Source organism: Hydra viridissima, unplaced genomic scaffold (genome assembly GCF_058129835.1).
Source record: "Hydra viridissima isolate aposymbiotic clone 2 unplaced genomic scaffold, HvirCarnegie_v1 scaffold_2, whole genome shotgun sequence".
Classification (NCBI taxonomy): domain Eukaryota; kingdom Metazoa; phylum Cnidaria; class Hydrozoa; order Anthoathecata; family Hydridae; genus Hydra; species Hydra viridissima.
The window spans coordinates 5,747,501-5,760,233 of NW_028324301.1; the positions used below are offsets into that span (position 1 = coordinate 5,747,501).

At 35.0% G+C, this 12,733-nt stretch overlaps 2 protein-coding genes across 2 annotated transcripts in view; one reads left to right on the top strand and one right to left on the bottom strand.

Annotated features, from left to right (window-relative positions):
* The window catches only part of LOC149891668 (E3 SUMO-protein ligase ZBED1-like), a 588,790-nt gene that overhangs the window by 135,304 nt on the left and 440,753 nt on the right, over positions 1 to 12,733 (bottom strand). The gene's annotated exons all lie outside the window — the stretch shown is intronic.
* On the top strand, positions 3,728 to 5,808 carry LOC149891674 (uncharacterized). Its single transcript, XM_090080569.1, has 5 exons — positions 3,728 to 4,192; positions 4,359 to 4,846; positions 4,949 to 5,065; positions 5,202 to 5,375; positions 5,479 to 5,808. The coding sequence occupies exons 1-5, from the start codon at positions 4,159 to 4,161 to the stop codon at positions 5,677 to 5,679; spliced, it is 1,014 nt and encodes a 337-aa protein (XP_089936695.1). The 5' UTR covers positions 3,728 to 4,158; the 3' UTR covers positions 5,680 to 5,808.

Here is a 12,733-nt window from a genome sequence, read left to right on the forward strand (position 1 = left end):
AGTCAATATTTTCTTGGACAAGTTTTTCAGTATCGTTTACATAAAGGTTTGTTCGTTTGCGTGTAACTGTCTGACCCAAAAAAACTCTTTTTGTTAATGAGAATGATGCTAGAATGCAAATAACTTTCCCTGCAAGATTTGCGAGAAGAGGGTAAGTGTTGGCCATCAGTTTCCATCATTCCAAGATCATAATATATCTTGAATTCAAGAGAGTGCTAAGATATTAGTCTAATTCAATCTTTATATTGGATATGCCAGTTTGCCGTTTAATTGAGGTGTTTGGTTTGGTTCGGGTATAGGAGTCGATAACTTGCAAAACTGGATCCTCTTCCTCATTAAATGTTGTAAATGTTGTGATTTTAATATGCGTCAATAATGTGCCAATCATCAGCTTTGCTAATAATTGACAAGATCCAAACGCTGCAAAATTTTATCACTATAACAATTTTTATAACGATTGTTAATTATTGACAAGAGTCACAAGTTGTATGTTTAAATGCTATATATGGCGAACAATTTTTTTATAAAGTCGTCGAGGTTGTTGACAAGTAATAAACATATTAGAAACAAGAAAAATGGCTCTTAAATGCGTAGAACAACAGAAGAGAATTGAAGGAAGAGAGGTTCAGAGTCTGAAGCAAAATTGTGAGTTGCTTAGATTACATATTAGGAAAAGTATAAGTATATATTGTATACTTTTCAGAGCTCTCGAAAGGCTTTAATGACTGGCTCCAGCATGCGGGCCATTTAATAAATAATAATCAACTAACTTTGATCCAGAGATGGATGGTAGAAAAAATGTTTTTAGGAAGATTTTTTGCAAGTTCTTTGTAATCTAGATTTGAATCAATAACTTAGGTGATCATTGATGGGGTTTGAACAAAAAAGGAATGATTTGATGAAGAGTTGGCTTGTTTTGCCCTAATAAAATTTTAGAGAACACATTAAATTAATAAAAGTTTAGAGAACACATTAAATTAATAAAAGTTTAGAGAACACATTAAATTAATAAAAGTTTAGAGAACACATTAAATTAATAAAAGTTTAGAGAACACATTAAATTATTTTAGAACCAGAATGCAGAACTTATTGTAATAAGTATGTAAAGCGTGCGATTCGCAAAAAACAATTCACATTGAATCTCTGAGCTTTGTTCCACACCCAGCTTGATATTAGAACCACAATTGTTTACACACCATCTGTGTGGTGTCTTCTTGATTTTCCGAAGGCAATATGGCTAAAAGTTGGTCTACCTTATCACAAGTATGAACTCTAGAGTGAGTTTCATTGAAGGATTTTAGGTCCACCAAAGAATCCTCAAGCTGAAAATTGTCAATGATGAAATGTGTTATGAGAGGTATCATTGCTCCTGCTCAAGCACATTTCAATTGTGAATGGTATGCCACCAAACCTTTTAATTTACATTTGTACCTTTTTATAGAAAGGTATTGTAAACGATTTCATACAGCAAAAGTAGTTTTAGTCTGAAATATGAGTACTTGATTTGATAGTCGTTTTTGGATCCATCATGTTTATAAGCCTCCAAAATCTTCTCCCTAAGGCTGTTTTTAAAAGTGCATTTGGTTTGGATCACTGAACTCACTTAGAGGCAGCTTTAGAAATGATGCCTTGATTTTTGGTTGATTAGGCTTAGCTTTTCCCCAATTTGTACCACTTTGCTGAAGGTGTTAGCCAGCACATTAGTAGATGCAGTTTGTGATAACTCTTGGGAAGCACGGCACTTCATCTTGTTCGGCGCATTCCATTCTGTTTATCTTGCATTTGGATGAATGAGTAAGAATAAGTAGTCCTACAGCTTTGAAATTCTGCCCTTTTTTACACTATTTTCATCCACTTTTGTGAAGTACTTCCAAGTTGGATTTCTTTTTGCTATTGTAAAAGATGATCAAAATCATCTAAAATCGCTAAGAAGTCCTGAAACATTATAACCACTTGTTTGATTTACATAAGTAAAACGAATTTATTACATTTTCTCTTTTTGAATTGTTGCGTTAATAACACGATATTAAGAATTGTTAACACCATGTCAATGATATAACAATTTAAAAAATTAATTATGTACGGTTGAAAATTGGCTTCGTTCAAAAGAACTTAAATTAGTGATTCAAATTTTTCAAATTTAATTTTATTGTTCAGAAGAAAAAAAAATAAAGCTGTGAATTTATTATTGCTATAAGAGTAATGCAAGAATTAAAAAAAGGAAAATTATATTTTTAAACTAAAAAGCATGAAAATATTGATAAAATTGATAAACTCGAAATGGATAAACCTGTATAAAACAAATATCAAACAGGAGCAAAAAGCATATAAATATAAATTTTTCAAATTTAAAGAATCCAGTCGACGTTTTTTTCTTTATTTTTTGCGAGTTCCAACAGTTCAAAGAGTTGAAAGTCAAATAAATAAGGTTGCTAGAACTTTTCAAATTAATCAAGTATCAAACTCGAGATGCAAGCTGAGTATTGAAAGTTAAAAAACCGTTTCAGATGATGACGCAGAAAACCAAAAAGAAAAAAACAACATTTTGCGTTTTGAACCACATATAAGCATTTTTCCAGAATTCCGCTGAGAAATGCAATTGAAGAAAATATTCCATATATTTAAATGGTTGTTGAACTTGAAAACTGGCCTGGGATTTTCTGTTTGTAAGTCTGTAAGTCTTATTTTGGTTTAAAACAAAACTTAGGTATTAATATTGGCCAGCAAGTCGACAATCGATATTGATAAAGAGCATTTAAAGTTTCCTTATAAAGATTCCGAGAGTAATTATTCCGAGAGCGATGATTGATGATGAAGAAGATTAATTGTTTATGGTGTAGACTTTTCCTGAGCATTATTTTGTGTTGTTTTTATCAGAGGAATTAGGATCTATGATTTTTTTTCTTGTTAAAGTTACGAGGGATTTCTTTCAGAGAGGAAAAAGTTCCATTATGGTCATTAAAAAGCCGTGTCAAGCATGAGTGTTTAATTAAACATTAGTAAGTATGTAAAGAAATGAAAATGAAGACAAATAGGGAAGAAATGAAAATGAAGACAAATAGGGAAGAAATGAAAATGAAGACAAATAGGGAAGAAATGAAAATGAAGACAAATAGGGAAGAAATGAAAATGAAGACAAATAGGGAAAATGTGTTTTGGTCTTCGAGAAAAAGTCTCAGAACTGCTAAAATGGCGAAAGCAAATAAGACGAAGTTAGGTATGCAAGTTTATGCTACAATCTAAAAAAGTTGCCAAGGAGAACGTTGTCTTAATGGAAAAATAAAATATTCACGAGGTTTTAACGGGTCAGTTTTTCTTTTCAGAAAGACCGTGCTCCAAATCGGAATATATGCGATGATAATGTAGAGTTTATTTAGAGAAAAAAGGTCTAACTTTCAAATCAATACTGTCAAAGCTCATGCAAGTTTTAAAGAAGATACGGGAGCTGAAACTGTGCCTTTTCCGAAAAACTCTACGAACAATCTAAGTATAAATAAGGTCGAACTCTTGGTGAAGAAAAAAAAAGTATAAGTTAATGAAACTTTGTTCAGCAACAATCAGCAACAATTTATCAAAAATAAAAATCGTAAGTCAAGAATGCATTTGAACAATTTTGAACTTAATCTGGGCTCTTTGTGTGTCGTTTGAAAAACGAGAACAAATATTATGACAGCTTTCTTTTAACTTTTAGTTCAATATCAAGTTTAATCATACGAATAAAAAATGAAGAAACAAAAAATAATGCATTTGTAGTGAGAAGCTCTATCGAAAAAACGACCGTTTGACACTTCTAAAACATGCAATCTTGCTCTGGGAACAAAGCACAGAACAACTCACAGAAGCTCAATGGAAAGACAAACAAAAACAGTCGCCCTCTTCATTTTAGATTTACCGCATTATTTACAAACATAAATCAGCGCAAACTTATGAAAACAAAAAGCGAAACCTAGAAATATCTCACCAAAAGTCAGGAATTTTTTTATACAAAAATTACTAAGGATTTTTTCATTAAAAAAACCTCTCTGTAATAATCATTAGAGAGCTATGCCGAGTTTAATGTTTAACAAAGAATTACGTAATCGTATTTAACGAAGTATATAACGAAGTATATAACGAAGAGCAAAATGAAGAAGACAGAAAGAAATTTAGAAAATAACTATGAAAATGGTGAAAGCAAGCAAGACAACGTTAGGTAAGAAATGTTTCGGCAACAATCTATAAGAGTTGAATGTAATAACGGCGCTTCAATTGGCAAACAGTTTGCAAAAATCTGTTTAAAAAAAAACAAAAAAAAAAACAAGATGCGCGCACCAAAACTATAAAAAGAGTATTCTAACCCATTTGCTACTCTTTTTCAGTTACGATTCTGGTTTTGTTACTGATCGGAACGTCAGTCGTATTGGTATGGAGATTACTTAGAGGAAGAAGACCCAATTTTGTAATCGACACTGTCACAGCTCTCTCTAGCTCCAAGAAGGAGACGGGAAGTGCCACTGTGAACTTTGCCAGAAGCGATACGAACAATGCGTTCGTCAACAAGTTCAAGATCTCGGTGCTGAAGCAAAACGTTACAAGCAACGAAACTCGGCCCAGCGGCACAACCAACCACAGCTTGTCTACTGATAACTCTCTGACGTCAACAACACTTGCAAACTCTACAAACGACACAAGAAAGAAAACTCCAATTGACTTGCCACTTGCCGTCCTCGACAAGGTTGCTGTTACTACGATAACTTGCGATGGGAAAAGTTGCTCATCGGCAAACAGGCTATTTTACGACATGGCAACCAAGGTCATCACCAACCAATACCAGTTTCCTTCTATAAAAGAACTGAAATGCAAAATGGTACGTGTCGTATCCGCACGACAAAACGATCCTACCTACTTCCTTCTTCTAACTATCTAGTTAGATTTAGTTTGTTGATTTTACGTTTGATGCTCGTTCTAGGGAGAGTTCGCAGCGGCAGAAGAGAAACTAAACACTTCAACTGGCAGCTGGCCGCCTTGTTATTACGTATCTTCAGAGTCTTTTCTGTCGCCTCCAAATATGGAAAATGTGAACGAGGTAAGGGCACAACTTTTTGATCATTTGCTAGGAGCGGTAACACTAAGTGTACTATTTTCTTTGTTTTTGTGACGAAGATCAGGAAAACGTATCAAACAAACAAACAAAAAAAAACAACCTGCTTTCCGTTTTTCAGAATCGCGATGCTGTGAGGATTTACTTGACTATCTATAAAGAAGTGCTATCTTCGCTGGTTGCAATGTCAAAAAAAGAAGGCGAAGTGTCGACGAGAGAAAATCTCTTTGACCGTCTTTTATCTCTCGAAAAGACTATTAAAAGTCTCGTTTTCGATCTGGACAACGTGCTGCAGGTAGGTTGCTTGTGAAACAAAGTTTTTGCTTTGCTAAACTCTTTATGCCCAGAGCAAAAAAGTTGCTTTTCTACAGCGGAGTAATCTTTTGAGTTTCACTTAGGATCTGTCAGCATGCTCGTGTTCTCAACAAAACGATAAAAATACGTCATCAAGTGCTTTTACTCAAAGCTATCAGCAACTGGCTTCAAAGTTCAGTCACACCAAGAGCGCTTTCGTGACGTTGAAACAGCTGGAAATAGCGTACAGCGTTATGAAAAGGGACGTTTGGGAAAGGCAAAGCAATTTCATTTTAGCCTGTTAACTTATCTTGTTTTCTCTTTATTGTATATAGTATAAATATTGTGTTATTTAAATAACTTGTAAAAAAGCTGATAATATGATCAATTAGAATAAAAAGGGCTCTTGAGGAAAAGATCTTGATACACATAAAGAAGTGTTTCTTTATTAAGCCTGTATTTTGTTTGGCAAAACATTACCCAAATCTTGATCGCGTTAGATGGTAAAATCCGAGACGAATAGGAAAACTTTTTTTGTTTGCTATCTTCTTTTCCTTTTTCTTTCCGCGAACAGCATTTTGAATTAACGGCAATCGAAACGATCGAGCAATAAAACGTGCTTCAAGAAATATCTACTAAAGTCAGGTATTCCTTAGCATAAGCTCATTAATTCTTTCATTTAAAAAGTAGATTTTAGGAGCAAACATGATGAGCTTGCAATGTTAAAGTTATAGCATTGGTATATTCCAACTTTATCATTGATTGTCTCTCGGGAGTTTCTTGCTACCACGGTTTTACCGCTTTATTGCTAACTTTGGTACGACTTTTTTTATTTGTTGTGTTTCGTTTTCAAACGACACACAACAAACAAAATATACATTTTTTTTTTGTTTCATCATTTTTCATTCATAAGATTAAACTTGAAATTGAACTAAAAGTTAAAAGAAAGGTGTCATAAAAGCTACTTACCTGCAGCACGTTTTCCAGATCGAAAACGAGACTTTTAATAGTCTTTTCGAGAGATAAAAGCCGGTCAAAGAGATTTTCTCTCGTCGACACTTCGCCTTCTTTTTTTGACATTGCAACCAGCGAAGATAGCACTTCTTTATAGATAGTCAAGTAAATCCTCACAGCATCGCGATTCTGAAAAACGGAAAGCAGGTTGTTTTTTTTATGTTTATTTGTTTGATACGTTTTCCTGATCTTCGTCACAAAAACAAAAAAATTAGTACACTTAGTGTTACCGCTCCTAGCAAATGATCAAAAAGCTGTGCCCTTACCTCGTTCACATTTTCCATATTTGGAGGCGACAGAAAAGACTCTGAAGATACGTAATAACAAGGTGGCCAGCTGCCAGTTGAAGTGTTTAGTTTCTCTTCTGCCGCTGCGAACTCTCCCTAGAACGAGCATCAAACGTAAAATCAACAAACTAAATCTAACTAGATAGTAAGAAGAAGGAAGTAGGTAGGATCGTTTTATCGTGCGGATACGACACGTACCATTTTGCATTTCAATTCTTTTATAGAAGGAAACTGGTATTGGTTGGTGATGACCTTGGTTGCCATGTCGTAAATAGCCTGTTTGCCGATGAGCAACTTTTCCCATCGCAAGTTATCGTAGCAACAGCAACCTTTCCGAGGACGGCAAGTGGCAAATCGATTTGAGTTTTCTTTCTTGTGTCGTTTGTGGAGTTTGCAAGTGTTGTTGGCGTCAGAGTGTTATCAGTAGACAAGCTGTGGTTGGTTGTGCCGCTGGGCCGAAGTTCGTTGCTTGTAATGTTTTGCTTCAGCACCTTTCTTATGCTTTAGAGAAACCACGATAGCAAAACTAGAAACTCCGACTTCATTATTCTCGGTTCAGTCTTAAAATAACTCAAAATAACTCAATTATCTCTCACGACAAATAAACAGCAAGATTGTATACGAATTGTTCAAGTGCCATTTACTCTCAAACACTGGGCTTTCTGTAGGATTTCTAAATCGGACAGTTGCTGGAATTTCTTTGTAGGGAAAAGTTTTTTAAATGAGGCTGTATTATGAAGAATACGGACGTTACACTTTGTTTGAAGGATGCTGTTCTTTAGGAGGAAAAAAAAGAAACGCATTCAGCGCAAGCTGGAAAGCAGAGATAAAACAATCGAGATATGGTTTTCGAAATCGTATATTTTTGTTAGACTTTGAAAGCCGTCAGTTAGGCGAAGTTTCTTAAATTAAACGGAGTTGAAATCCGTTCAACTTTGAAAAAAAGTTCATTAAACGATTTCGAAATCCGTTAAACTTCGAAAAAAAGTTAATTAAACGAAAGCCGTAAAAAGTTGTAGCTTTAATTTTATATCGATTTTGAAAACCTTTAAAAGTCGTTAAAACTTAATTAAAATGATGTTGAAAGTTGTAACAAGCCGTAACTTTAAATTTCATTGACTTTGAAAACCTTTAAAAGTTATTAAAATTTAATAAAAAGGATGTTGAAAGCCGTAACAAGCCGTAACTTTAAATTTAATTGACTTTGAAAACCTTTAAAAGTTGTTAAAACTTAATTAAAACGATGTTGAGAGCCGAAAAATGTTGTAAATCAAAATTTTACGGTTATGAAAATCGTATAAATTTGTTTACATTATATTTAACGAATTAGAAAACCTTATAACTTTGTTTATGTTATTTAACAAGATTTAAACATTGTAAAACATTAAACAAATATGCCAAAGACCCAACGCTCGCTGGTTTGGCAGTACTTCCTGAAGGAATACAGAGGAGATAAGGCCTATGGTGTGTGCAATATCTGCAAGAAGGACCTAAAAATGAATACTGGGTCAACATCGACCCTGAGTTGTCACCTGCGATCCAACCATAAGGACGAGTACATCGAAATGTGTCAGAATCAAAAGATACAGAATGAGGCAGAAGCTGCCAAGGAGGACAAAATTGAAGAGGCAGAAGATGAATTGGAAACAGTTGACACTGGTAAGTTAGTTACATAATGGATCTTACGATGCGATGTAGCGAAGTTATACAACTTTTTTTTTATGTAAACAACGAAATCCGGGGTTAATTCAATGTTAACAAATGTATACAATTTTTTTTAGGTCACAGGAAAAGAAAAAGGGTTCTAAAAGCCAGAAAGAATCTGTGCTATCCAACACAGAGCACCACTCAACTTCGTGGTGCATGGAGCTCATGATTTACCTTGCAACTGACAATCAGCCTTTCTCCATATGTGACTCTATCCCGTTCCAAAGACTGCTTGCCCACTTTGACTCAAGGTTTAAGGTTAAAAGTGGTGCCTGCATGGCTTGTTTCAAGTTACCTCTCCTCTATAGGAATATGCAGATGCCCATGAAGAGCATGTTTGACAAGGAGCTTCCTCATTGCGACCGAGTTGCAATCAGCACTGACATCTGGACCTCACGCAACAACGACCTATTCATGGCGGTGACTCTTCATTACATCACCAAAGAGTTTGTTCTACGAAAGGTAACTGTTGGAGTTGTTCCATTCCCAGGTAAGCACACTGGTCAGAACATTGCTACTCAGTTGGACAACTTGGTTAAACGTTTTGAGTCACTCAAAATGGTCAAGAAGCGGGTTGTTGTGTGTGATCAAGCTTCAAATATAAAAGCTGCACTGAGGAAGTCAGAGACTATTGCTGATCTTGAAAGTGGTTCAATCACGTGCATTGACCACAAGCTTAACATGGCCCTGGAAAGGACTGTCAACAAACAGCCTGATATCAAGGCTGCTATCGATGCATGCAGGACAATCTCCGCCCGAGTCCATCACTCTCCTCTTGCTGAAGGGGTGTTGAAAAAGAAGTGCCTCGAGATGAATGGTAATATTTTCAACTTTTTAAGTAGATACGAATACGAAGTTTTACAACTTAATGTCAAATTTTTACAAATATTTTTTAATTTCAAACAAAGTTTTCTAAGAGTTTACGATTTCATGTGAAGTTTTTTGCGAAATTTTATTTTAGTTTTTGTTTCAGTACCCTACAGAAAGATCACTGCTCCTTGTGCAACCAGATGGAACTCTGTCCAGATGATGCTCCTAGACATCAACCATCTTCAAAGTGTGCTGTGTGCTCTCCGGGCTGACAAAAAGGAATGGACCACACCCATTCCTACGGATGAACAATTTGAGCTGGTTGCAACCATTCTGCCACTCCTGACCACATGCCGAGTCATCTCTGAGTCAATGTCGAGTGATAAGAAAATTACAATGGATAGAGCACTGACAGCCATTGTTCATTGTGTCACTGGAGTAGGTCCTTTCATGGTTGAGCTCATTGTAGAACTTGATCAACGAGAACTTTCATGGTTGAGCTGGTTGTAGAACTTCATCAACGAGAACTTCGATCTCTTAAACTCCTTTGTACCAATTTGGGAATGCCACTCCATGGAAGAGCAAATGGCAGCAAGATCTGCTCCAGACAGAAATCAAAATGATGATGATGATGATGATGATGATGATGATGATGATGATGATGATGATGATGATGATGATGATGATGATGATGATGATGATGATGATGATGATGATGATGATGATGATGATGATGATAAAAAAATGTAAACTCCAGTATTGTTGAACTGGAAAGGTGAGACAGGACATCATTTAGGCTCCCAAGGCCAGGAACTTGCACAAAAAAATGAGAATGAAAGACTGGAAGCGGACAACTAAATATTCTTTACTAGGGAAGCATGCTAGGATTATTTTAGATTAGGTAATCGATAATATGCAAATAATTTTTTCACATGTTTAAGAAATTGGATTTATGAAATCTAGAATGATTATTAAATAAAAGGGTTTTAGCATATCTTTTGTATATTCTGTATTTCTGTAATGTTACTGTAGTGTATACTTCAAATTTTTATTATTAAGAAATAGAAGGGCAGAGATTGCTAGCATATACCAAACCAGTTATCACTTCACTTTACTTTATACCGATGTCTTTGAATCTGAACATAGTTAGCTTCTCATCGATTGTGATTTTTTCCAAATTTAAGGGATAGAGTAGGAGTCTAGGAGAATAGAAGGGAAGAGCATAACAGTACTAGTACAGCCACATATAAGTTCAGCTTAAAATATGGCTTATCAGTTCACTTCAATTTAAAACTTTTGCTAATAGAGCTTGAATTTGAAGTCATTAAACTTGAACTTGAAGTCATTGAGCTTATAACCTGAACGAAGTCACGCGACGTTCGTTTGTTTACCTTTTGTATGCACTCGTTTCGTTTACTTAAACAATTTCGAAGACAGTTAAATTATTGGAAGTGAGTTTGAAAGCCGTTAGAAATTTTAAACAGTTTTAAAACACGCCATTTTCGAATTTACACAACTTTTTACGATTTTGAAAACCGCGAAAATATACTTTATTTGAACTAATACGATTTTGAAAACCGTCAAATTAAATTTTATACAACTTTTTATGGTTTTGAAAACCGCGAAAATATATTTTATTCGAAGTAATACGATTTTGAAAACCGTTTAAATAAATTTCATACAACTTTTAACGATTTCGAAACACGTTCACACACGACTTTTTGCGACGTCAAAGCTTCGACTTCGACCTCGATTGTTTTATCTCTACTGGAAAGCAGTTGAAAATGTTTCTTCGTCGCTGGTAAAGTTTTCAAAAATGACTTTTGCCGATTGCACATTAGTTTCCTCTATCCAGCAGCAGGCGGTAGAAATTTCTACCCAGCGCTGTTTGCAACCTGTACCTTAAAGTTAGTCCTGCCACTCAAAGAGACATCTTCTGGCTGAAAATTTTGAACAAGTTTACGCTGCATTGGGGAAAGTTTCCTTGCAACATCAAATTGCTTGATTAGCTTATGTATAATGCTGAATTGTATGGTGCAAGTTTCGAACTTAAGTAAGAAAGATGAACCTGAAAATATTGAAACGCACTGTAATACACATATAGTACATTAGATCACAAGTCATCAAAATAATGTTTTTTGAAATCTCAACCACTAGCAAGAAGAACTATTGGAAAATAACGAGTTTGAGCCTAAAAACAGCGCAAGTTTTAGGGTCCCTGCTATTACTGATTGTACTCCATTTTGCAGACATTTTTAAGTCCCTACAAAACGACATCCATAATGCAAACATAGAGGGACTTACTATATATCCCCGTTTGTTAACCATAACACGTGACTAAGTTATTTTGTAGAACAGATTTAAATCAACCTTTAAAAGATAGTTCAGAACATATTAAAAGTTAGTGCAGAGCATGTTAAAAACGGAGATAAATTAAAAAATGCTGTTGTCGATTTAAATACAAGAAGAGTCAAATGATAACATTATCCATGTTGTAATTCACTTATTGATATGTTTATGAGTTGAAAAAAGCATGGAAATTGAGTTCAATTTATGCTTATCACGCGATTTTGATTTCAAACATAGCTGTTTTTCTATTGCTATATGTAAGTAGAGACTACATTAATCAGAATCCTTTAACTGACCCAAACCTCAACCTGGGTTTTGATTCTCTATGCAGTGGATTATGCTTCTTGCAAGAACACAATATCATCAATGGAGAGTTTTTCATTACTCAGGCTAACTGAAAGCTGTCTTTACTCAAAGAAGGCTTGGCTAGTTCGGTGCTCATCTACTAACTAGGTGATAAATTGTTCATAGATCGTGTACTCCTTGAGAAGAAGGCCTTTGTAGTGTGAGTGGAAGAAGTTTGCCATGTAATCAACTACAGTTTTTTTTCCCATGGTCATTGACTTTGTTTCCTATGGTCGATGAATCTGCTCCAACAACTATTTGCAAAGCATCCTAACAGTTCCAGCTTCTGATTTGTTGTCATGCTCTTTCAAGTTAGCAACGATATTTTTAGATGAGTATGGAATGCATTACTGGCGAGTTGTACTCGGAAAAGTTGTCACTGAGTTTCTTGGCTAACATGAGAACAAGAGGAAGACAGGCAATCAAATCAAAGCTAACATTTGAAGGAATGACTTTGTAAAAAAAAAGGAAATAGCAACAATAGATATTTTTGTAAAAGGTTTTCTTTTTTCGTGCAAATCCAAATTAAGCTGTTGTCTGTTATTATTTTTTGAAATCTATTACATAACGCATTATTTTGGTAATGTTTCCCAAAAACAGACGAATTTACCGAAAATCGGTAAAAACTGCCGCACCCTGTAATTTTTATATTGCTGACCTAAAGCAACAGATCTCCTCTTATTCTAACTGTGATCAGAGCCCTCTTCATCCTTTGCATTGATTCCAACGTCATTTAGTTTGAGTTCCGTCTAGTGAACACTGGTTCAGTGATTTTGACATGACCACTGTCCAACTCAAGGCAGTCGATTTTTAACGGACATGCTAGAGAAAATCTGGGGACATTGGT